The 26,444-nt window shown below is 42.0% G+C and overlaps 2 protein-coding genes across 2 annotated transcripts; both read left to right on the forward strand.

Moving 5' to 3' along the window:
* Window positions 1-12,815: 12,815 nt before the first annotated feature.
* Window positions 12,816-20,002, forward strand: bmt2 (base methyltransferase of 25S rRNA 2 homolog). The gene is made up of 5 exons (XM_022756066.1): window positions 12,816-13,044; window positions 15,584-15,725; window positions 15,867-15,995; window positions 17,032-17,146; window positions 17,471-20,002. Exons 1-5 carry the CDS (start codon window positions 12,885-12,887, stop codon window positions 18,101-18,103), a joined length of 1,179 nt encoding a protein of 392 aa, XP_022611787.1. The 5' UTR covers window positions 12,816-12,884; the 3' UTR covers window positions 18,104-20,002.
* Window positions 20,003-20,995: 993 nt separating this feature from the next.
* On the forward strand, window positions 20,996-26,109 carry LOC111229641 (transmembrane protein 168-like). Its single transcript, XM_022756055.1, has 4 exons — window positions 20,996-22,549; window positions 22,666-22,808; window positions 23,271-23,545; window positions 24,445-26,109. The coding sequence occupies exons 1-4, from the start codon at window positions 21,416-21,418 to the stop codon at window positions 24,990-24,992; spliced, it is 2,100 nt and encodes a 699-aa protein (XP_022611776.1). The 5' UTR covers window positions 20,996-21,415; the 3' UTR covers window positions 24,993-26,109.
* The last annotated feature ends 335 nt before the right edge of the window (window positions 26,110-26,444 follow it).

Raw genomic sequence — 26,444 nt, forward strand, 5'->3', positions numbered from 1 at the left:
TTCACACTAATCAGTAAACATTATGTCTACATTGCAGTGATGTACAAATATGACGTATATTGTAACATGATAAACAGAAAAAGACACGATTCTGTGATTTTCAATAAGAAGCATTTCGCAGGCGTTGCTTTTCTTTGCTGATATTCATAGACATACACAATCCAATAACGAATAACATTTAAAAAAAAAAAACAACAAAATGCCTCAATACAAGTATCATTTATTGTGTTTCATGGTTAAAACAAAGGGTCCGTGTCTTTGAGAAAAGACAAGTATAGTTGTGTGTGACTTTATTTAGATATCCAGTATCTAAGAGTTTTGAACAACAAAAAGAGCTGAACTGTCAAACTGTTATCAAAGAGCTATTTACAGTCGTGTCTGCACTTTCATTTGAATAGCGCATCGCCACATCTATTAAAAACAAATAAAAGTGTTTTAATTTGGGCTGCTGATAAATACAATCTACCCTCCAGTGTGAAAGTTCAACACAGCTACACTGACAAACAACACCTGAAATGACTGATGTAATAAACTCAGTGCAGGACTTTTCTGCACTCTCTCTCTCTCTCTCTCTCTCTCTCTCCCCTCTCATGTTTTTTAGCATTTGTGTTCAGCGTCTTTCATTCTGTTGCACTCTTTATTTACTCTTTATTGTATGTTACCTTCTTTTAAGCATGCCAGCTTTGTCATGCTCCTGTTCTTTTAATGTCAGCTCTTTATTGCAAAAACATGTTTTACAGACTGCAAGTGCACGATGAAGGAGGAGGAGGAGGAGGAGGAGAGGCAAAGGCCAGGCTGCTGTAACATCAATAGTTGTTGTCCTTTGGTGAGACGAGATGGAAACAAAAAAACCTTGAATACGTGATTTTATTTTTTACTTTATATTTAAATCTTTCTCTCATGGCGTGGCATAAGAAAGAAGACGTAACGTGGCATACATATGAATATACACCAAAATAATGTAGACTAGAAACTATTAATACCATGCAAATTAGTGCTGTGCATTTATATAAGTGACAGTTGAGCAGAGAGGCCGAACAGATCCTCTCTCTCCTGTTAAAGCAGGACAGACTTGAGAGAACTGAATGATTGAAATGTAGATATTGTTACCAAGGTAACTTTCTGCCACCTACTGGATTGGTATTTATCTGCCCTGCAGGAAGAAAAAAGTAACATACATTTGTTCTGTATATTCAGATACAGGAAAAACCATCTCATGTATTTTCCACCTTGTTTTACTTTATACTTTAATGCTCCCGGATGGTTCAGAGGTGAAATTAAAAGTTGATTTTGTAAGGCAAAGGTTTTATTAACTCTTCGATGACTGGGGGCATACACCAGCAGCCAGGAAACCTAATAGGTTGCGCTGGTGGTGTCATGAACCTGCTGTCACGTGACTCCTTCACGCATTTCATTTCTGGGTCATTCGTCCCCCAACAGTGCAGTCTAGAGGTCAGGGGTTGACTGGTGTGCCCTCTCCCAGCTGTAAGACTGCTACATGAGTTTAGTTGGCAGTAATGTCTCATCCAGCTGGGGGGCTGTACCCAGCCAACATGGACGCTCCAAGGCTGACAGCATGGTTGAGTCCAGTCCAAAGAACTCATCTGATACCTCCTTGGTTCCTGCAGAGGGCATCGTGGCTCCACCCAGCCCAGAGATCTACTCTTACAGTGCTTTCCCAGGAAGCAGCTGCTCTCCATCCAAGCCAGACACCCCGCTACTTTGTCATACGGCTCCTTCTCCCTCCTCCCTCTGGCCTTCCTGTACTGTCTGAAGTTCCCCTGCTGAAAGTCTCTGAGGTGAGCCTGGTGGACCCCCCAGTGATGGCCCCGACCGTCCTCGCAGCGGCTCACCTTCACAAAGCAGTCATTCACGGACAAGTTGTGCCGGACACTGTTCCTCCAGCCCGGGCCGCGGCTCCTCAGGTAGGGAAACTGCTCCTCCATTGCTCTGTAGATGGACGCCAGGTTTAGCTTCTGGGAGGGGGAGGACAGGATGACTTTGGCAATCAGGGCGATGTAGGAGAGCGAGGGCTTTGAGAAGAGCTGAGCTTCCTCAGAGGAGGGGTTGTCTGAGGAGGTCACCGTGTTATCTGGAGGGTGGGCGCCGACAGCATCTGACATTGTTGCAGCCTCATCTTGTACAACAGTTTCTCTGCTGCTCTCCTCTGTCTTAGATGCATTTGTGAAGCTGCATCCTGCTTTTTGTTCTTCCAGGTATGGATTATCCATTCGATGTTGTCTTCTTCTTCTTTTCTCTTTGTTCATTGCTTATTTTTACAGCAACTTGTACGTCCTATAGCAACTGCAGTGTAATTTAAAGTATCATGCCTGAATCAGACCCCACATCCTCCGGACGCAGACATTATCTACCCTGACAGCCTTTACATGCTTTTATACCGTTCATATCCAACTCAGGAGGCGGCTCACCATTCTTCAGTTAAGACACAACATTCTTACCCTGCTGTTAAAATATGTATTTTTATTTGCTCAGTAAGATTAAGAACTAACCGCTTTGGTCACAGGCTCGGGCTGGACATGGCACTCTGTCACAGCTGTGAGATAAACACAGGAAATAGTACAAACACAATGCGTAACTGTAAACTGTGTAATTCTGGCATCCGCAGATAAATGCTGATACGGGATAAGCAGATAAAAGAGTGAACTTGTGTGGAATGGTGGTACCCACTATCAGGCTTTCAGAGCTATTGCACCATCAGAGAGTCAGCGAGTGGTCAGTGGAACTGTAAGTTTGTATAAAATAAAGGGCCATTTTAGATGTCATGTAACCCATTGTGGGGCCAAAAGCAACAACAGACAAATAGCTGCCCAAGCAAATCTCATGCTTGTTGCAAATATCATTATAACTCTCCAGGGAGCAGTTAGTACAGATAAACAAGACAGAGGTTTACAAAACCTTTGGGTAGTTTTGAAGTAAGAAAATTAGATTAGCATTGATCTAAATATTTAGATTACATAACGCAAATGCTCAGCCTGAAAGAGCGTAGAGGATGATATTTTCTCCTCCTGAGTTTAGACTACTGTGCATAGTTTAAGTCTCTTCTGGCCTATTTATAGTGTTGGCCCTTGCAACAATGTCATCTGTAACTCGACTCCATCTGTTAAGTCAGAGCATGTTGAATGTCAGTTGCCAGAAGCAGAAGCACTGCCGTTCCTTTTCCCGCTGACTCTCTCACGGAGAGCCCCATGGAGTTTGTGGGACAACCAAGACTTTCTGGGGCCTGTAACCTCTTGGGAGTGCCAGGCCTCAGCTCCTTGGATGTGGACGATGATGAGGGCGAAGTGGTCATCGGCATCAGGCCCAAATCTTCCCCTCTCCCACGGAGAAGGAGCTCTGTCTCTGACGAGGACTCGGAGCCTGAGCCGCCCATCTCTGGCTCCAGGAGAGTGTCCTTCGCAGACGCCAAAGGCCTCAGTTTGGTGCAGGTGAAGGAGTTTGACACATGGGATGTGCCTCTGCTGCCAGGGTGTGACTCCTCTGAGGGTGAGGGTAAAGAGGCAGAGGAATATTTCCTCTCTCCTCACACGTTCTCCCTTCCGTTGTCTACTGAGGAGCTGTGTGTCAAAGTGCGGGACCAGAAAGTGGAGTTGGAGACGGTCGAGTTGCTTCCCGGGACCACAATCGTGAAAGGAGTGATCCGTGTCCTCAACATCTCCTACAGTAAGGCAGTATACATCCGAACCACTTTAGACGCCTGGTCCAGCCACTTTGACCTCCTGGCAGAGTACGTCCCCGGCTCCAGTGACAGTCTGATGGACTGTTTCTCATTCAAGCTCACCTTAGTGCCTCCATTCGGGGAGCTGGGAGCCAGAGTTGACTTTTGTCTGCGGTATGAGACTCCCGTGGGGACGTTCTGGGCCAACAATAACAACAAGAACTACGTGCTGTTCTGTCACCAGAGAATGAAATCCAAACCGCAGAAGGAAAACATGAACAAGAAAAGCTGCCTTAAGACTGCCAGGTGAAGATGTGTGAAGTATTTTACTGTTAAGGATTTTAAATGGTCAATAGTGATGATGTTTTTGGAAGCAATTCAGTGTATATGATTATGAGAATCATAGATGGAAGAGTAGACCAATTCTTGCCATTCAGGTTTAGAAATATTTGCTATTCACAAACCTGATATAGTCGTGTTATAGTTTATTAAAAGCCTTGCTCTTTTAGAGAAGGATCAAACTACATCAAATTCTATATGTAGAGCAAAGGATAAACTAAGCAGGTTTATTTTAGCTTTATTTAAGTGGCGACTATATGAGGTCTATAGATATTTAATATACCATGTGGAAAGATCCTCTGTCATATTGTTAAAGGAATGATTTGATGATAAAACTGTGGTGAGGTGCAGAGGTTGTGCAGTGAAATGTTTCTTAATCAAAAGGACTAATATATATATACACAGTATATATATGTTGCCTCATGTGGTTGTGAAACTATATGTGAAACGATATGAGATAGACATGAATTAAGTCTGACTGTTCACAATCTTATTAATTCACAGTCAGAACTTCTCGTCTGTGGAAAACATTTCAGCCGTGGAAGCTTCGTCTCAGGAAAATATTTCAGCAGGTGAATATTTATTTTTCTGATTGTGAAATGAGGAAAATAATGACTTTAAAGAGCATACATCTGTAATAGTGCGGCTGCAAAATAAACGCACAAATGTCTCCTCTTTTCTACAGATGTGTCAAAACACGCAGAGGAAGTGAATAATGTGAAAGCCAAGCAAATGTCTGATGGGCAGTCAGGAAGAGCAGAGGAAGATGTACAGAAATTACAGGTGAGTAAAAACTCACCTTTTCATTTTTATTAGTCATAAACCAAAACACAACAGTCCAGTTTACTAAGACATTTTATAGTTGACGTCAGACTTTCTAGCTGCCAAATATGCAATAAACAGGTTACATTTCTGCTGCCATACATAATTGTATTTGCAGGTTAAGTAAGTATATTATGTCCTGTGATTGACAACTTACTCAACAAATTCTAATTGATAAACCATTAAAACCATGCCTTATTTTCAGACTTGATTTGACAGGTTTGATGTATTATGAAAGGGTACTTGAAGGCACCATGGTGTGTTTATGAGGTACAGGAGGAACCGAAAGCTTTGCATGAACCCTGGTGCACTTTCTGAGAGAATGTCACATGACTGCAGCTTGAGTAGCACCAGTGTAACATCACCTCAAGGACACTTAGTTCATACTGTTTGCAGTTCCTCAGTGTCTCATATTTTGTCATGCGAGCTATTTTATTCTTTTGCATTAAATCAAAAATGCAGCCACATACAGTATTTAATCTGAGCGTGTTAGTGTGTGATGTGCAACTTCACATGTCACCCCTCTCCCATTTCCTAAAACATCATAACTACTGTGTGAGCGAGCTGAAATTAATATATTCCTGTTGTTGATGCTCAGGTCGAGAACAGACGAAACACCAGCCGAAGAAGTCGCAGAAAGGCTGCACGGATGGCCCGGGTGAGGGACTACTTTGCTCAAAGAGATAGGGGTGCGAGCGACACTGACAGGGATGAATCACCTCCAGAAGCAAAGCAGGAAGCACAAGAAGAAGGCCAAAGCCAAAAGGAAAAGCAATCAGATGTGCGATCACTTTCCGAGGGGAGGAGCAAATCAGAACGTTCTGAGATTGTTTCTGAGGCGCGAGAAACATGCAGCGAATCCCTCCTTGGTGTTCGACATGATACGTCACCAGTACATGAGAGCATATCTGTCTGTGAGCCAGAGAAATCTGAGAGCAACAATTTGGCTGACTCAGCCACACTAACAGGAGGTGAGAGTACCACAGATATCCCAGACAACCCACAGCATTCAGATGATGAGCCCGCCCCCGCAGAAAGCAGAAATACCAACAAGTCTGTCTCCGAAGCCGAGGGGGAAAGTCAGAAGCAAGGCACAAGTTACGAATGTACTAACAGCACTGCAGATGAACCGGTTGACAGTGTTATTTCAGCAGTGATCAGCGAGAGCCTTGTTAGCCAGACAACCAGCTTCACATTTGGAACCGTGGTGGCTCCACTGTATCATCAGATGTTTGGCAGAATGGGAAGTGAAAGTCAGAGCATAGGTGATGGGGGAAATCCTGCACGGGCTACACTGAATACTGGAGACTTAACTCAACATTATCCTCATACTGAAAGAAGAGAGAGTAGCAGCACTGCTCCAACAGATGTTAGAAATGACAATGTTCAGGGAAATGTGAATGAGATGCAGGAATCGAATCAAGATGGCTCAGATGCCACTCCGAATAGTCCTCCCGCCGAGGAAGAACAGACAGCTTTGAGTGCAGGTGACATCCTGGACCGCACAGGTACTCTGCAGGATCCAGGTGAGTTTATACAGTCAGAGCACAGATGCACAAATTCATCTGAAGTTCTTCAAACTCTATCCGGAGATACAGAAGTACATCCACACCCTGTAGACATTTTACATGCAGATTTGTTGAGTGCAGATATACACACTCAGAGTTTACATCTCCAGGGAGAAGCACAGGAAGACAATCTGACCCGTGACCCCCGAAACCGAACAACAGCAGAAACAGAACAGGCTCAGCTGCCGGAGAATCTATGTTCACGAATTAAATGCCCCAGTCTAGATGAAACACTTTCACAAAGTGAAGCTCAAGAAGTCATGGCCGATCTGGACACGTCATGTCTGCCACTTGAGCCTCCTCAGAGTGTATTAGAGGATGTTAATGATGAGACAAACCAACAGAGCAGCAGCGGTGGAGAAAATGAGTCAAACATGGAGGATGACAGTGGCGAAACCATAACAATATCAACAACCACTGCATCTTCAGAGGCCCATAGCCTTTCTGGTTTGAATCCCACTGAAATCAGTGATTCAGCGGCAAAAGAAACTGCGAGCGGCTACATTTCTCATTATGAAACTCTTGAGGAAAAGGACTTCTCAACACCTGACACATCTGTGGAAAATCAGGAAGAAACTAATAACGCAGAAGAGCAAAATAAGTTGACTAACAACTCATACGAGGATGAAACAAAACATTCAGCTGAAATTGAGGTTAGCGATGAGGAAGCTGAGTCACTGACAACAGAAATGATGAGTAACTATCACGTATGTGATGACATATTTGCGGAGTTGAAAGACGAAGACGCTTTAAAAGATGAACCAATTATTGTCTCCGAAAAAATAGAGCATCATGAAATGGAAGCAGCTGTCTTAAAACAGGAGGATTTTAGTTCAGCAGACAACGCTGAAGTAAAAAACTGGGAGATGATGGTTGAAGAGGAGGAGGAGAATATTTTAACAGTTGAAGAGGAAAGCGAGGCAATAAGTTTAAAAGCAGATATCCATGAAGTGGAGAAAGACCAAGGAGGTCAGTCGGAGGATGCAGGGGTAGAGACGCCATTAGATACAACAGAGGAGGAAAAAGAGAAACCACAGGAAAAACCAGTGGAGGAGCTCACAGCTGCAGGAGAGAACGGGACCAAGGCTGAAGATGCCGGGGGGGTAAAGGATGAGGAGAGGGCTGGAGAGGAAAAAATGTGGGAGATTTTGCCCAAAAAAGATGGGGAAGCTGATGAGAAAGAATTAGAAAATGTTGAAGCCACACAGAAAGAAAAGACAGCTGCAGAGGAAGTAGCTGAGGAGATAGAAGTAGAGAAGAGAGAGGAGCAAGAGGAGACAGAGATGGAGAAAGAAAAAGATTTTGCAGAGATGCAAGAGGTCAATATCAAAAGGACCAATGTCCAAGAAGAAGAGGAAACAGAGGGAGAGGTAGAAATGGAAATGGATTCAAACGATGGGGATGAAACTGGTGTGGTTTGGGGGCATCAGGTAAAACCAAGGGAAGAAAACGCAGAAGAAGAAAATCCAAATAACAAGGAGGAAATTGTAGTTGATGAAGCAGGAGCCTCAGAGGTCGTAGATGCAGACTCAGAGGGAATGACAAGAGAGGACGGGGAAGATGAAGTGGAGTGTTTTGAAGAGAGGTTAGACATTACACAAAACAAGGCTGAGGATGGTTTATCTGCTCCAGTGAGTGTGCAGGACAAGAGTGTAATTGACAAAGAGCAGAAGGGGGGAAGCGCACACATCCCGACCGAAATGCATCTTTACAAAGAGGAGGATTTTCAGAGCAGCGAGAATGTTACACATGACCGATCAAAAGCTGACAACGAATCCCGCGCCGCAGAGGGAGACTCGTGCGTTTTAACAGATGAACCTGAAAGTGACCAAACGAGCCATGACAGCGCCTCGGCAGACTCTGACTCAGACGATGAGGTGGAGCTGTACATGCACTGTCTGAGGGCTGTTCACGCCGGGGCGCAGGCCGCTAAAGACAGAAACAAAGATACAGGGTTTAGTGCGGGCAAAAGGCCCTCTGTGAGCAGAAGGAAAGAACTGCTCTCCACACGCATGCCTTCCATCAGTGAGTCTCTGGACGAAGAACAACACCTCAGCTGCCTTCATGAAGACGAGGACATGGCAGATCTCCAGCCCGCCGCTGCAGCTCTGCCACTGTCCAGTGAACAGGGAAGTGCCAGTGGAAATCTTTCATGGTGGAAAAAGACTTTTTCCTGCAGCAATATCTCAAAAACATTGTTATACACCACCTTGTTAGTGGTATTTTTGGTTGTGGCATACCATTATGATTTTCTTGCCTGTTTTGGGCTCTACTTGATATCAGTGGTTTGGCTCTACTGTCAAGGAGAGAGACCACCACCAGCTAAGAACAACAACAGAATTGGTTGAATTCAATTGTAAAATAAATGTTTCAGTTGTGATAATGTCTAATGTGGACGTCTGAGGCTTATGAGTGTAGAAAATGTTGACGTGACACCCACAAATGTCTGCAGGTTTCCTTTTTTGCTACATGCCACTTGATATTTCCCTATTTAGTGTTGGTCTAAATAGAACAAGTAAAAAATAAAACAGTTAATAAGAATGGGCATTGATTTAAATATATATGACACATATCAGAACAAATGCTGTGTATTCCCTATGGGAGGACGTTAACTCTCTAAGAGTATGAACCAATTTTCTGCTTTACTGTACATAAAACTTCGGACCATGGGTCACGCTGATCACTTCTGCAGAGTTCATCTTTGAGGTGTACATGAAACTCATCAGTGTGCTGTGTGTGTGGATGAGTATTTGTGTAGGTTGAACTTAGTTTTCATAAGTCTGGAATGAATAAATTGTACAATAGACAAATAATTCAGTGTGCTCAATTACGTTTTATTCATTAACCATAGTAGCCAGCTCAGTGTGATTCAAACTAGGAGCAGATTTCATTTGAATTTCTGCAATTTGTATTTAATAAAGTGGACTGCACTTAGATTTACTCACTTACAAATAAACAGCAGAGTTTATATACTTGGAATAGATTTCATTTTCCTCTCAATGTCTGCAGGTTAGTAATAGATAATCCAACCCCCAAATCTGTGCTTTGCAAAAGGAAACATGCCTTCAGGGTTCATGTTATGTCAGACATCTGCAATCATGCCCTGAAAGTCTATAAGAACACAGAAACCGGATTCTAATCGGACAGTTTGGATTCTTATTTGTGTTTCTGGTGTGTTGAAATGTTTTGGGTTTTTTTTTTTTTTTTATCTCGGGCTGCATTCTGATCAAATCAGGCATCACTTATCAGCTTTAAAATATGTTTGGCATCAAGCTGAAGAACACGAATATTAACCTGTACTTTCATACCATTTAGATGCCATGTATGGGCTTTTCAAGGTGCAGCCTGAAAGTCAATATTTATGCAAGAACAAACGGCTCCTGGGATAGAATAGACGGAAATTTGAATTATTCCTCATCTTGTTCCATGCTTCTTTTCTTATTTTCATCTGGGAAAGAATGACAGGCTTCTTTCCAAGATGAAGTTGTTCCAAGTAGAGGACAAACCTTGAGCCAAGGCCGTGTGCATTTCTGACATAGTGTTAGTCCACAACAATAAATCTAGTAAAGCACAGTACTCCTCTGACAGCTTCCAGCGCCTGTCCAAAGTAATTCAGTAATTTTGTCTCAAGATAAATGAATAGAGAGTCAAATCAAGTGCCTTGCAGCTATAGCACGTAGTTCCTGCTCCCTGTTTGAACTCTGGCTTTTAGCTGTGTTTTGAGCTGAACACAGCTGCAGTAATGTACTCGCCAGGGGATTCCAGGGCAGCCCGCTGTGAGGATTACCTCTCTCTTTTGCCAGAAGAACATTTTTAGCCACTCAAAGAAACACAAAACATTTTTGACAAGTCGGACATACAGAAGAGTATATCAGTCTGTTTCATAGACCAAATTTAGCCCCCAGGGGCTTGTACCCAACACCTTTTGTAAGTGTCCTTTTGTTTTTTATATAAATTGGAAATCTGTGACTTGACATGGGAAGTTTGGTTTAAACATGAAACCATCCTGTTTTTTCACCTTAAGTGATATGTGTTGGCCTTGCAATAAAACCCATGAGAGCAATAATTATTAATCTTTATGAGCTGTGGAGGTGGAGCTTACGTTGGCCACATATCATCAGAACATGTTGGCTGACCCCTACACCTATTGGACTACATATTCTGATCATGAGTGTTAATAGCTACTACTACAATAGCCACTACAGACAGCAGTTAGCCAACTGTCTTAATTTTCACATTAACAGATGCCTGCCTGACCTATTTCCAGGACTTTTATAACTCGACTGCAGAGATAAATCAAATGTACTGTGAGTATTTGATTCAACGTTTGAAGTCAGGAAGTATTTTTACCAAGACGCAGTAGTGCTACCTTCATAGAGACATTTCCTGTCTATTTAATGAAATATTTACATGGAAAATGGATGATTTATTATTTGAGCCACAATGGAGCAGAATCCAAATTAATACAATAAAGACACAATCTAAAATGGGAAACAATGACATAAATTATCATTTAGTAGGCTTATGTCACTTTGTTTCCTGTTTACCACTAGTAGCCTTTATGTAAGACCTCACATGATGACGCTCCATTAAGACTTGCTAACACTGAAATAGTTGTATGGTGTAATTACATCCCATCCATGACAGTATCACATTGATATCTGCAGTTAAATAAACAGTGCAGTAGCCGTCATGTGGTACGTGTTATTTTGGGGAGAGAGGAATAGTTATACTCTCTCAAGGGATTTAAAAGAATTTATAACTACAGTCTGGAAAGCAGAGCTTCAGATACAACCATAATGTTCCTTATTTCACACTAAATTCAACTTTTAAATCAGGAAAAAAGCAGTGAAGAAACTGGAAATTCATTTATGTTTTGCAAATTTTCACGTGTTCATAGCTGTAACAACTGAACCCCTTTAAACTCAAGCCAGTCTCTCTTATTAAATTTGACAAATGTAGACTAAATTTTAATTGTAATTGTCAACAAACTACAATTATGACTAGGACAAGGTGAATAACACTGTAGTCGGTGGCACAATATCCACAGTTAGTACAAGTCAAATTGGATGCACAAAAATGTAATATGATACACATTTATGGGTTGTTAATTTCTCATACTGAATGCAAGATATTTGATACAACTGTTGTAATTAAAATCCCATTATTTTATTGCTGTTTGTTCATTATATTAAATACACTTGCATATATTTTTTTTAGTGGAGGTGTTCTACAGCATCCTTGAGAAGACATTACCTCAAAATCTTAAATAGATAGATAGATAGATAGATAGATAGATAGATAGATAGATAGATAGATACTTTATTTATCCCCTAGGGGAAATTCATGTATTTATGACTGGTTGTTCAGTGTTGTTAATAATGGACTAGGCTTTCCTGTAAACAGCAGAGTTAAACAGAGTATTCATTAATTTTGTTGGCAGCTGAAATGTTTCCCAGCTGTTTTGACGACAGTGGCTTGTTTATATTAGTCGCAGTCAGGTTACCATACTAGACTGAAATGCTCTCATTCCTTTTTCCAGAGCTTTTTATTTGATGTAAAAATTCTCCAGTCTCCTAACTCAAAATAATCTTTGTCTTTACTCATGTACATGGTTTTAATTCTCTCTTCATACTGTAGATTCGAGATGTCTAATGCACCACCTGTATAATCTGCACTAACTTTATGCTAATCTCAATTTTACTTATTGTGGCTTTCCAAGGGCCTTACTATTTCCCCTTTGCACAGATAAAATATCATGTTCATGTCTAGTCAAATGTTGTGCTGACTACATCCCATTTGTGGGCCTAATCAGATTATCTCACTTGCTGAGAGAGTTAGTCAAAGGTCCTTTCTATGGTGCAGTATCTGTGCCAAATCACTGTAGGTTGTACTGAACACTTGTATGAGCATGTTTTTGGACTAAACTATTTTGCAAGTAGATGAGATAAATTATATGGTTCATATGTGCTGAGTTATAAAGGTCTTTAAAAACATTGACATTAAACTCCATTTACAGTGTGGCGTGGCACAGTTGTTTAAATAAATAAATAAATATTTAATTTCAGGAAAAAATAGCCTAATAATGGGGTCCAAATCCAGAAAAAATAAAGAAATAAGTAGGATCTGTTGAATTTTCCAGCAGCTCAAACAACTGTTCAACTGTTTTTATATTATTAATGAAAAAAAGAAAACATTTAACAGAAACAACCTAATTTTCCGTCATGTCATGAGGTGTTGAGATAACTTTAGGAGTTGTGGGGTTTACAAGATGCACCTAAACGCTCCACAATGCGCACTCAAGGCTCAGGTACGTTTCCAGGCCTGTGATTGGACGACGGGCTGTCAGTTGTGTGGCGAGCCTGTCAAAGTCCACCAATCAGCCTGCGTGTTGTTGGCCGGTGCGCCGGTTCGCCGGTCGGGTTGCAGCTTGGAAAAGGGGAAGCAACTGGCAGAGGCAGCATCGGCGGTGCGGTGCTATGGACCCCAGAGACAATGTCGAGACAGGGGAGACAGAAAACCACCCGGAGCTGTTCTACATGCCGATCCCAGACGAAGCACCGTGCAAGAGGGAGCAGGAGAAGTTGTCAGGGGTCGTCAAAAACGTCCACAGAAAACTGCGCAGGAAATACAGAGAGGGTGAGCAGCCTCAGTGGGCCCCTCTGTTTGTCTGTGGCCCTGCAGCCGAGTGGCTAACACTCAGCGTGAGCTCAAAAATACCAAATTAAATCGTTTCCGTTAATAGTTATGCTAGTAAACATGACTCACTCTGCTTGCTAACCCTGCTAGCTGACGGTGGCGTTTTGAAGCTGGCTGTCTGTTGTGGAGGCAGACTGCAGCCGACAGCATCGAGGGTTGCATTCAGCAAGCAAGGCCTTTAAAGCTACTTAACATTAACATAACATGCACTGCAAATGGTGCTGCTGTTTGTAATCTTGTGTCTCTGCTGTAAACATGTATTATCTCTCTTCCAAAACCAGTGTGCTGCCAACTGAGGCCTTTATAGCTTACTAATGAGAGACATTAACACAGCCTGTCTGTTGACAATGAATGAATTTCAATTGCCTCTCTATTGCCAATAAATGATAACTCTGTGGACTGAGCAAACATTTGGTGCAACTTTTACAACCAAATTAGCTTTGTTTCTGAGTACTGGGATTAGTCTGCTAGACAACTTCTCCAAAATAAGTAAATATTTCTTACATAAAATGCTGATGCAGGCTTTAGTTTGCTGCTAGGGGTGGTAGTTTATGTAGTATAATTTGTGGAAAATCTGAGAAACCTTTCACAGACAAAATAACTGCTTGTCTGTGTCCAGTGAATTGAATAGCTGACAAATCAAGGTACTAAACAGTCTTGCTCATTGATTTGCAAAATTGCCCACAATAGCCACATTTGACCACAGAGATTATAGAGCAAAATCTCCTTTCTGTGCTATGACGGTGTATAACCTAACCCCATCTACTGCTGTTCCATGCTGTTACTTTTCCAATACATGGTACTGTATGGCAAGAAGCCCGGCACCATGTTAGTGAGAGTTTGCACGGTGCTTACAGAAGGTAAATCGATTGCTCATGGCCGAGCGAGTCGTCTTTGTCTTGTTTCCTATTATGAGTCAGTCTGGATAAGAGCATGTAAAATGGGAAGTTTGGAAAAACCCTTTCACAACTCATCAGCACTCACGAATACTATCTGAGTGTCTTCATTTCTTAGAAGAAGAAACTGGCATTTTTCTTCACAGAACTGACAGAGGGGTTTATTCCAGCTATTAGTTTGCAGTTAAAGACTGTTTTGTATTTTTAAGTGCCAACCACAAATGCTGAAGTGGCCTGGATTTTAAAAACTTGTTACAATACCTGCCCACACAGAGACTTTGTGTTGTTATTGTCGCTACGCTCTGTCTCGTTTTCTCTTTCTGAGGAAATGCACAGTTTTTCTCGAGACTGTGTAGGAGGGCAACACAAGAAAAGGCAAATTCACGGCAGGTGCAAAACCTTTATCTTCAGAAAAGAGACCTTAGCTTTAGTTTATCTTTCTCTTGTAATTCCAGCAGAACAGCACAACAGTTTTTTAGGCTACATGATTTTTTTTTGACTAAGCAGGTGTAAAAGCCACAAATATCATAAAGTAGCTTTTCTCCTGCTTGAATGCCTGACTGGGTTGTTTCATTTGACTACCTCTGAATTAGAAACATACATTTGAAGGTTTCACTGCTCTCAAAACTCAAAGGAAACAACAGAAAGAAATTACTGAGCACAACTTTTAAAGCAATTGCTTCAAAGTGGCCACATTCTCCTAGTATCGGTTGTGTAGTAAGCAATGCACAAAAAGGTCAGGTTTTGCAGTTGTTTGTTTAGGTTCTGCCTTGATTGTCCACCCTGAAAAACACTACAATAACCATGATTGAAATACATGTTAAATCAGAAAATATTCAGAGTAAGAGACTAGCTGTTTGTTTTTGGAGACGGCAGAGAGAGGTCATCCTGCTAACAGACCTCATGATTGGTTAATAAGTAAAGCATGATCTGGGAGGCTTGGCATTGACTCACACTCAGTAGTCATGCTTTCAGAGCGACACTGTTTACCACCCCTCTTCTTGTTGTCCTTTCATTTCTGTAAATCTGATAAACAGTTTTTCCCTGTGGTCATGGGATTTCTTCCTTATCAGTGTGTTTGCCTACGCTACAGGCTGTAAACTTCTGAGAAGCTGTGAAGATGTGCAGAAGGGAATTTTTGTGGACATTATTATTACTGTGAAATGGCTGTTTGAGGGTGATTTTTTTTTTTTTTTTTTTTTTTTTTTTTTTTTTTTTTTTTTTTTCTTCTTTTTTTTTTCTCCTTTTTTTTAAAAGAGAGAAACACACCCACTTCTGTGCTGGCAGAGACAAGTGAACATGCAGGCAGTGTAGCAGTAAATGGTTTTTCCAGAGGAGTGCAATCATGTTTTGGTGCTAAGTTGGGTGACCAAAGTTGGCAAGTAGGTTGTGAATGTTTGCTACTTGCTGTACATGTAGGACTAGAAGAGGAGAAAAGTAGGACTTGAGCGGTCATAAAGTGGATGATACCAGTAGCTCAAGCTAACTTTGAAAGCATCCATTGTTGTGAGCTCTGATTTTATTTTTTTGATTAGTTTTTGTTTGTTACTTCTGCCCTGATTTTACTTTTTCTTTCCCCTTAGTGGGCGACTTTGACAAGATCTGGCGTGAGCACTGTGAGGATGAGCAGACCCTGAGTGAATACGCCCTCGCCATGAAGAATCTTGCAGACAACCACTGGACCAAAAACTGCGAAGGAGAGGGACGCATCGAATGGTGTCGCAGGTACGGCTGTCTGCAAATGTTTTTCAGCTGCTGTCTCAGACCTCATGAGGGTGAATCTGACTCATCCAAACCTATAGGATGTGACAAGTCACTCTCATGTCACAGGAAGGTTTATGTAATCTTGTGATTCTACTTCCACAGTGTCTGTCAGGAATATTTTTTGGATGGCGGGATGAAAAGAATGTTAGAAAAGGATGAGAAGAGTGCCATGCTTGGCATGGGTCTGACGGCAGCATCTGTAAGTGCCCAACCGTACAGCACCATCCCCAGGTAAGTTATATATATATTATATAACATATTTACAACATATTTATCTACCATAAATGTAGATAAAAGTATACACTATATACCAATCTTTATAGTATCCTGTTCTTGCAGATAGTATACAAGAGATTAACATACTTTATAGTTTTATAGTAACGTAAAATGGTCAAATATGTGCACAGTCTGACATCAATCAATCTAACTACAACTTTTTAAAATTTCACTGCAAATTAAATTCCACTAAAAGAAAGTGAATGTTTTCAAAAAATTTACTGCTTAGGATTTTTGTTTTTTTGGACCTGGTGGGACAATAATAGTACTGTGCCTACTTCATTTTTACCACTGTGAACACACTACATCCTCGGACAGCTAAGAATTAATATTTAGTATGGATTGGCAACACATTTAAAAACTGCAAGAACGAGAGTGACTAAACTCTCACCCATCACCCAGGAGAAACACTTGCCTGAATATCTATATGTCTTTTTCCGGATTTTTTTCTGTTTGTTTCAGTTTCTACAAATGTAAGTTATTCTTAAACATATTTCACCCAGTAAATCTGGAGAGGCCTGAATTATCAACATTAGATGAATTGTCATGTTTTGTTGATTTTGCTACAGTTCAAGTTGTAAAGGCCTCCTAGTGGCCAATGCAGTCTGCAGTGTATATTCACTCACATTCTAAAGGTGCAGAATATTTAAGCATTAATATTTAAGCAAAGTATGCTATAAGTTTATAAAGTTTGAGGTCATCCCTATGTAGGGCCAATGTTTGGCAGAGCAGAAAGAGAAGTATATTAGTTATATTAAAAGTCTTTATTTAGCAGGCATTTAAGTTTGAAATGCCTTTTAAATTACTGCAATTCAGTGTTAATCTCTGTTTAACACTCTGGCGCCCCAGGTGAGCCACCTGGTAGAGCATGTACCATAAACATGTCTGTTTGCCAATAAGATTCTTCTTTTTAATATGTACAAATAGTTAAGCACATTATGTGTGGGCAAGTTTTGCTACAGTTGACACTTCTTTCACATTTGTGTTGCAGTTCAATCTCCCAGCTGGGGAAAATGCGTCTCCTTGATGTGGGAAGCTGCTTCAACCCTTTCTTGAAGTTTGATGAATTCCTCACAGTTGGTATTGACATAGTGCCTGCAGTTGAGGTATGAGTGCGTATTCATTCTGTTCATTTTTTGTTGACAACATATCTTAAATAAAATGCAGGAGGTTTTCCTGTCTGGTGTCTTGGTGCTGGCATTACAGAGCAAAACAACACCAGAAATGACTCATGCAGGAGTATTGATGTTGCGGTTAGGGTCTGTGTGAATTCAGCAGAAAGCAGAACAAAAAGCGCTTCACATTCTGCAGCTGCAAGTACTGAAACTAAATGAGTGGAGTGACATTGATAGTGGGTTTAAAAGATCACATTTGAACTGTGATTTATGCAGATTTCTTTTTTTTTTTTTTTGTCCTTTTTTCTCCTGAAGAGTGTGTACAAGTGTGACTTCCTCAACCTTCAGCTCCAGCAACCCCTCCAGCTGGCAGGTGATGCGGTCGAGGCCTTCCTCCGCCAGCTCCACAACCCCATCGACGCTCTGCCCGCTCAGCTTTTCCACGTGGTGGTCTTCTCGCTGCTCCTCTCCTACTTCCCTTCACCATACCAGCGCTGGATCTGCTGCAAGAAGGCTCACGAGCTGCTGGAGTTGCACGGCCTGCTGCTCATTATAACGCCCGACTCGTCCCACCAGAACCGCCACGCCCTCATGATGCGCAGTTGGCGCGTTGCGGTGGAGTCGCTGGGCTTCAAGCGCTACAAATACGTCAAGTACTCCCACATGCATCTCATCGCCTTCCGTAAGGTGTCTCTAGCCACCACCAGCGACCTGGTGTCACGCAACTACCCCGAGATGCTCTACATCCCTCAGGACTTCCACTCCAACGAGGAGGAAGACTGTGCCGACGTGCCCGTGCAGGTGCGCTCCGACTTTGAGGATGACCAGCTGGCTTGGGGCTTCACGGAGCTACCTGACACGCCCTACGATTCAGATTCTGGGGAGAGCCAGAGCAGCTCGGTGCCTGGCTTCCATGAGCTAGAGGACCCCATACTGCTTCAGAGCTAGGCTAAACCAGCTATCCCCCTCCCACCCCCACTCCCACCGTAACTGTCACCTCCCCTTCAACTGCTGCGCTGCCAAATCTAACCTGCTGCATTCTTCTCCACCTTTTCCTCCCTCAACTCAAAACAATGCAGTTTGCACAGTGTGAAAGAGAGAAGTTTACAGATTATTTTCTCATATCCACACTCCCTATGAGAGTGCATACACATACACACACACACCTATAAACATACACACACACACTAAGATGGATATATTTTGATAAATAGCTAGGTTTTTTAAGAGTTGGAAAGTGAATTCCCTTAAGATCCCTTAACTCCCCGCTCCTTGATTTCCATCCCATCTTCCAATCAGCTCTCAATAACAAAAGTCAGCTTGTCTACATTCTGTACTCAGTCTCTGTTTGAATAAGCTAGTGTGGCAGGCTGCTTAGTTTAAAAGCCAAATACAGCAACCCGAGCAGTCTGATAGGAGTTTGATTGCACTGGAGAGACTGAGGTGGAAACGACTGGACTTGGTACGCTTGCTTCTGTCACAGTCATGCAGCTAGACTTTCTGAAAATTCTTGATGTGCATTTAGTTTTCCAAGACAAAAAAAAAAGAAGTTCATTGTTTTGAAATATATATTCTCAACAGTCAAAACATTGGTGTTGTCCAGTGTAAAGTGTGGCAATGCCATTTTAACTTGGCATCCTCTGAATGATTTGTGTATCTTTTACAAGAAAGTGGTATTTGTAGCATTTTAAACATTTTCAGAACCATACGGTAGGAGTATTACTAGGTTTACTAATGTGAAACTGTAACTGTGTTTACTCATTGTGTAACAAGGTACGAGTGTTTCAAAGTAGGTATTACACTTTTTTTTTCCTCCTCTCGTTGTCCTCACAAATATTAATAACGAATTATCTCCTGTTAGATTTCCAGTACATTTTTTTATTCTCAAGCAGAGGAATAGTACAACACTGCAAGTCAGTGATCCATATCAGATGGACTAAACAGCACCAATATCCTTTGACACAATTTTGTAACTTTGTGAGAATACAGTTAGGTACTCTGCCTCCAAAAAATATCCAGATCTGAGCTCCTCACAGTCAGAAAATTCACCTCGACAGAAGAGATTTGCACTAATTTACCGTTTTGTCATACAGGTGAGATACTGTAGATTTTAGCAATAGCAAGCAAGACCAGATCTGAGGATACTATATCCTGCGGGGGGAGGTTTTAGCTAAAGACACTACCAGGTGAAATGTCAGTGTGTGTTCCTGCCTGTCCCGGAGCAGGCCAAATGTGTGTGGGTGTGGTTGGATTTGTCAGTGTGAATGAAGGACTGAATCTACATTGTTTTTTGTTTTTTTTGGTCTGTGGCACTTTATCATTGATCTCAAAGGGTGTCACAAAAAGTAATTATTTTCCTATGATGACAATTTTACAACCAATATGATGGGCCCATAACATTAGTAAGTCTTAAGGTGCCTTCTTTGTTCATATTTATGTTGCAAGCAGACTTTCATGCCCTTGGAGGAAATGAAAATCATAGCTTTTAACAAAAGATATCAAGCTTCTTAGGCCTGACAGTACATACAAACTATCCAGTTAACAAGAAACATTTCCAGTGTTGATGTAATGCAGTGTGTTGTTGCCATTCCCATATCATTTTCCAGTAATGCACATCTCTCTGCTGATATCTCCTCTGTTTTAACAGAAAAAATAACCAGTACCATACATATTCAGACTCTGAAGAAGCGTGTTTTGTGACTGATTGGTGCATTTGTCTTCCAGTGTTTCTTTTGGCCCATTTGCATGAGATGGTTCATCTTCATTATCAACATTTTCAACAATGCAGAACAATGTGTGCTTATAGTATGGTTGTATTTCTCTTTTATAAATGAATGTAAATGTAAAGTGTCTGTGTGAGTTTTTTGTGTGTGTTCTGCCTTTATTTTTAAATATTCAAATACTTCTGTTTACTGCCTATGAAGTTATGAAGGGGCATTTGTGACTGGGGATATAAAGTGGGTCAATTAATGACCCACTCAAGCAGGCCTTTTTGATACACTGAAAATATTTAACATCAGTACAGGATGAAAACATGAATAAAGCAGGGGCCAGTATCATGGGGCAGGATTAATTTATTACATATAGTAATAATGTACATTATGCCTAGTATACTGGTTACATGTATTATACCTAGCCTTTAAGGCCCTTTGGGCACAGAGGTCATGTCCTCGGTATTTTTTTTCCCGGACACGTGTAGATTTTAGAGACCTGTGGGCATAGTTATTTGGAAATAAATAATCAATAATATCAATAAATCAATAATAAACCGAGCTGGTCCCCTTGAAATCCAAACATTTTTGAGTATAAAAGTTTGTTCATGACCCTTAAGAAACAATCTTAACTCAAGGTCGGAGGTCGCCAATGGATTATAAGAACAGGTAAAAGACAGGTAAAAGCCCCCACCCCCAATCCCAGAACCCTCAGACTGTAAGACACACAAAACGACTACAAACAATGCAGTTGCTTGTAGTTTGGTGACTTTGTGGTAATCTAACATCTCTGTATTTATTTTATGTCGCTTTATGGTCATGTTTCATCTCTTTGTAGTCATTTTGTGTCTTTTCGCTGAGCTCTATGGCTTTCGAACAAGAAATATCAACAGCCACTTCATAGAGAGACTCTGGCCCAGGGGATGCCGGCATGTGCCTGGTTCAGTAAAACATAGTTCCAAAGTTCACATGAGATGCAGTTGAAAGTTCTGGAAAAAATCAGCTCATAAGTGAACCTTGAATTAAAGTTGTTTCGGTTAAAGAAACCTTAATTGAAAGTATAAGCCAAACCAATTTAGTGTGAATTAACAAAATTTAAGATGGAAAAACCTAAATACAGATTGCTTTTTCAACGTTGGCGTAACACTTATGACCCTTAGCACTTGCCGTAGTCGGAGCCAGCGTCATGGCGACTGTCATCTGACTCAAAACTTTTGACGTGACAAACTTTTAGAACTGATATGTCTTTCACACTTTTGACAGCTAGTTTCAGGGCGCTCCATCTTATACGATTTAAACTCGTATCGGACACCAGGTGAACAGAACGCGAAACAACCATCTTCAAGATGTAAATGTTTATGTTGCTAACGGTTACCGGTGCAAAGATGCATCGCTGATAGCTAACGGTTGCTAAGCTAGCCACTCAACGAAGTTAGCTCAACTTGGTGCCGGTGTCGCGGGATTTCAAATGTTATACCAGGCACTAAACCGACCATAACACATCAAAGTGCCTGTTTCTGGCTTTAGACAGGTAGTTTTTCATATCAAAATGTGTCGTTTTCTACGGTACTGTGTCAGTCACTGCCTTCATGCAGCGATGACCCGGCTGGAGGAGGTCAACGGAGAGGTAAGCATGTGGTCGTCGGTCCGGTGGCTGGGCTACCTGTCCGGTCTCAACTTGCTGGTCGCCCTGTGTCTGGGGCTCTATGCCCGGTGGGAGAGGACCGCGGAGTCCAGTCTTCTTGTCATCTTCGTGTTGGCTCTGTTTGTCCTGGGGATAGCAAGTGTGCTGTACTACTACAACATGGAGAGGATGAGCCTCAGCCTCCTCCACCTGTGGTTCGGCTTTCTGCTGGGTCTGCTCTGCCTCCTCAACAGCCCCGCCCTGGAGGGCGACGTGAAGGAGCAGGCGGCCAACTACATGCTGCTGGCCAGTGTGGTTCTGAGGACGCTGTGGGCTCTGCTGGAGAGACTGCTGGGATGCGCCAGATACCGTCCTGCCTTCCTCACCTCGGCAGAGCGCCTGGAGCTGGCGGGCTTCGCCACTGCCAGCACGGCACTGCTCATCCAGAAGTCAATGAGCGTGATGGTGCTGGTGGTGGCGCTGGCGACGGTGATGGTTGCCCTCCGGATGAAGGCGGTCCTGGCTCTTCCCAACTTGGTCTGCTTCGCCGTCATCACGGCGGTGCTGTTCTTCAAGTCTCTGAACATCACCACCAACCCGTTCGCCCTCGCCTGCTTCTTCAGCCAGCTCATCTGCGACCCTCTGCTGGATGTCTATTTCAGTGGTCTCTCTGTGACCGAACGCTGGCAGCCTTTCCTGGTGTGGAGGGGCCTCTGGCGCCGGCTGTCCCTCCTGCCTCTGCTTGTGATGGAGGTGACTTTCATCATCCTGGCCTCTCGGAAGCTGACAGACCTGTACCAGTGGTACTTCATGATCCCAGGATTTGTGGTGTGTGTGCTCTTCTGGTCCATCTGCCACTTGGTGTTTGTGATCACTGTGTGGGGCTTTCATACCAAGCTCAGTGATTGCCAGAGGCTGTGCTTATCCCAGGGGTCGGGCATCAGCGGGCTGGACAAGATCATGGCCTCAAAGGGGATGAGACACTTCTGTCTCCTCTCTGAACGCCTGGTGCTCTTCACGCTGGTGACAACTGTTGCTGTTGCTGCTCTTTGTTGGCAGGTATGGGCAGCTAGATGACACAATACATTTGTGTCATACAATCTTTCACAGAAGTTTTATTCTTGGTAATTCAAGTCTAAACCAGTATTTCATTGACTCAAAAATGTGCTCCACAGGCCTCCAGCAGCATCTTTGTGAGCATGTTTCTGCTTGTCCTGCCTCTGGAGTGTCTTTTCCATGGACTTTTCCATGAACTCGGGAACAGCCTGGGAGGAACCTGTGTGGGCTACGCAGTGGTCATCCCCACCAACTACTGCAGGTACATGCATAATGCATAACCATTGGCAGAGTAGGACACAATTACAGCCATATTTAGATAGGCCATGTCATCCAACCAGGATATTAGTCAAATAAAAAATTGTCAGTTGTAAGAGCTTAATGTCAAAATATCCCCCTGGTTAAAATCGATATTTTGTGCATTGTGTTTTTTGTGTGTTATTCCTGATATTGTTGTGCATCGTGCCACACATCAATAAGACAAAACTGGACTGGATATTTCCTGTACAGAGTATGATTCAAATTAAATAACAGCCATAAAAAATCTATAAGTTTTGTTAGCAAGCAAATACTGCATGCAATAAGTTCTGGCAGAAAACTTACAACCAAGGAGTTGTAAGCCAAAGCCAGGTGGATTCTCTGGCCTGCGCTGCTTGACTGATTATCTATACAGACATGATTCATTCACTTCAACTGCTCTAGTTTATTTGTGTTTGTCTTGTAGCCCTGACGGTCAGCCCATGCTGCTGCCTCCAGACCAGGTGCAGGAGCTGAACAGACGCTCTACAGGCATGTTGAACAACGTTCAGCGCTTCTTCGCCCAACACCTGATTGAAACTTTCGGCTGTGACTACTCCACCAGCGGGGTGACTTTTGAGGCTCTGCAGGCCAAGATCAAATCCTTCTTGGAGCTCCGCACAGCAGACGGGCCTCGCCATGACACCTACGTGATCTTCTACAGCGGTCACACCCACAGGACTGGAGAGTGGGCGCTGGCAGGTGGGAGGAGTGTTTTTTTGTCAATAACTGAGTTTAATGTAACTGTATTTTCTATGTAAGGTTAAAGTCTTTTTATTTGGTTGCATGCTATAGTGGCATGATTATCATTGCAAAGTCTAGTTATTTTTAATTAGCCCTAAAAGTAAAGTCAGTTTGCTGTCAGTTTAAAATGCTCCATTGTCTCTTATTAATGAATACTCCTGATAAATAATTACATTTTCAATATTGAGCAGAACGATCAGTGTTATTATTTTGGCCATAAATGTGCAGCCCTGTTGTGAGGATGTAGTGTTGCCAATGAATTTATTGAGTTTAAAGGTGTTTGAAACAGCATTTAGACCAGAGGGCACTGAAACTAAATCAAGTCTAATGATGCTTTAGGTGAGGTTTACAGCCGCCATAGTCAGGATGACCTAATCCTCATACTGTATATGATGAGAGAAGGTCTAGGACACATTATTCCCTTTTAAATAACTCATTGATGTACAAAAAACAAATTGTGATTCTTAAAACCCTACTAACATATCCTTCAATTGGTAAGTTAAAAACAGTACAGTTCAATATAGCTGTGGTAAAAGAGGAACAATTCTTAAACAGGAAGTGGAAAACAGATTTCCTCATTTCTGCTGTTTAAAACTTGACCAAAAATAGTCAGATAGGGAATATCTACAATCTTAAAGCATTTCTTTTCATATTTCTTCCCTCTTACATGATTATTGTGTGGCCACATTTTGAGCCTTACCCATTTGTTATTGTTGGTTGTAATTTTAATACAAATGTTTTTGTTGTTTATTTATTGCATCAGATAATCTTCATCAGTGGAAGTAGCAAGCTTATTCTACTCGTGCACTTCTTGTCAGTGTGTTTTGTAACGTGCTGCTCTGTGTGTTCATCATCAGGAGGAGACACTCTCCGCCTGGATCACATCTTGGAGTGGTGGAGAGAGAAGAACAGCAACTTCTGTTCACGCCTCATTCTGGTGCTCGACTGCGAAGACTCGTTGCCGTGGGTGAAGGAGGTCAGGAAGGTGGAGGGTCTGTACGTGGCTGTGCAGGGAGCGACACTCTCCAGAGTGACAGACGTGGAGCTGCAGGACCCCCCGCAGCTCGGAGACTTCACCTCTCAGTGGGTGGAGTACAACTGCAACTCAAACAGCAGCATCCAGTGGTCGGAGAGGGGCAGGCCGGTTTCTGCCGCCTACGGCATCTCCAGACACTGGAGTGACTACACGCTGCACCTGCCAACAGGAAGTGATCTTACTAACCACTGGAGCATGTACTTTCCTCGGATGACCTACCCGGTGGTTCATCTGGCGCTGTGGTGCGGCAATCTGAACCTGCTGTGGATGTGCAGCGTCTGCCTGCGATGTCTGAAGAGAGTCAAACTCAACTGGTTTCCACCAGCGATATTGGACACTGGCCAAGGCTTCAAACTGGTCAGATCTTAGAAATATGACCAGCCTATTTTTATTTTAGAATAACTTTCACACATACCATTTTCTAAAAGTCATGTAAAATAGGCAGCTACTGGATCATAAACTTATCACTAACCTGTATCATTTTAAGTTACTGCAAAAATAATCACTTAGTTACTGATTGGTGCATTTTGTCTTTTTAGTACCAGTTTTTATACTCTTTGCAAATTGTTTTTGTTTAATATGTGTTGTTAGCTTTGATTTCGAGATCTTAACATCCCTGGCAAACATGTTTATTTGTGGGATGATACTGAGCACATTTAGACTATTTGCACATTTTTGCATTGTATTTACTTTTAGATACATTTGCATGGTGCCTTTTACCATAAAATCACCAAAGAACATCACCGAAGAGGCTGTGGTACATTTTCAGAGGAAGATCTCAGGCATAAATTATATCCTAAGCAGTCAGTTCTTAAAATTTGATATTATATTTTTTTGACATTGAAATGATTCCTCTTATACTCCTCTGTACTTCACTATGCATTTTATGCTGAAAGAGGATTTTCTATGCACTGCTTTGTGTTTGTTGCAACGGTATTTTCTAATACTTTTGGAGGTGATGTATAAATCCACTCCAGCTGCTTCAGGGAGCCCAGAAAGAGTTTTAACTGTACTGATAAATACAGTAGAATACAGTGAGAACTATGATATTTATGTAACAGTAAACAGCAGAAATTCACTACACAATGAGATCTACTTTCTCTCTGGGGTTTATTGCAGTTTACTGGGCTATGCAAGATTGTTCTGATTGGTTCTATGTGTATGCAGAGGGGTTGGTTGTAAGGAAATCAGATGAAGAATTCATGAAACTGCAATAAAAGAAGTTGGACTTCACTGCTCAACTTATTAATCTAATAGGCTTCTTTTACTCCTCACTGGATACATTCTGCTATAAACTAAATGAAGCAGGTTAATTCATGTGTCAGACACTAAGAGAATGATAAATGTCTGATATTCCTTTCATAAAAAGTGTTTGGTCTGCATTAGGGTAACTGTTTATGGGGCTATTTCCTGAATAATATAATTTTTTCAGTAATTATGGGGAAAACTAAGTTTTGAAACCGTTGATTTGGTTTGTTGTGTTGAGTTTTAAAAAGTTATCTCTCAAAAGATCTGCTCTTTTTAAACCCAAATAAATACAAATTTTAATTTTCATATATACTGAATTATAAGCTTGCCTGTAGCGAGATTGCACATTTTCAACTGACCTGAATAAGTGCCAGATTACATAGGTACTTCACAGGAAACTATAAGTAATTTAGAGAGCACTTTACAATGTCTCAGATAAAACTGGAGGCAAATTAGGGGTTTAGTGTCTTGGATAAGGTTGCTAACATGCAGACAGATGGAGCTGGGGATTGAACCACCACCAGTCCTACTGTGTGGGCAACTTGCCCAGTCACCCAGTGACGACGAAGGTGG

This window comes from Seriola dumerili, unplaced genomic scaffold (genome assembly GCF_002260705.1).
Source record: "Seriola dumerili isolate Sdu_G_001 unplaced genomic scaffold, Sdu_1.0 BDQW01000242.1, whole genome shotgun sequence".
NCBI lineage: Eukaryota > Metazoa > Chordata > Actinopteri > Carangiformes > Carangidae > Seriola > Seriola dumerili.

What these genes read in the sequence shown, in the direction of transcription:
- bmt2 (XM_022756066.1), top strand. Translation starts at nt 12,885, where the DNA reads ATGGACCCCAGAGACAATGTCGAGACAGGGGAGACAGAAAACCACCCG. An exon ending in GCGCAGGAAATACAGAGAGG is followed by an intron (nt 13,045 to 15,583) that starts GTGAGCAGCCTC and finishes CTTTCCCCTTAG; the next exon opens with TGGGCGACTTTGACAAGATC. An exon ending in CCGTACAGCACCATCCCCAG is followed by an intron (nt 15,996 to 17,031) that starts GTAAGTTATATA and finishes TTTGTGTTGCAG; the next exon opens with TTCAATCTCCCAGCTGGGGA.
- LOC111229641 (XM_022756055.1), top strand. Translation starts at nt 21,416, where the DNA reads ATGTGTCGTTTTCTACGGTACTGTGTCAGTCACTGCCTTCATGCAGCG. An exon ending in TTGCTGCTCTTTGTTGGCAG is followed by an intron (nt 22,550 to 22,665) that starts GTATGGGCAGCT and finishes TGTGCTCCACAG; the next exon opens with GCCTCCAGCAGCATCTTTGT. An exon ending in TGGAGAGTGGGCGCTGGCAG is followed by an intron (nt 23,546 to 24,444) that starts GTGGGAGGAGTG and finishes GTTCATCATCAG; the next exon opens with GAGGAGACACTCTCCGCCTG.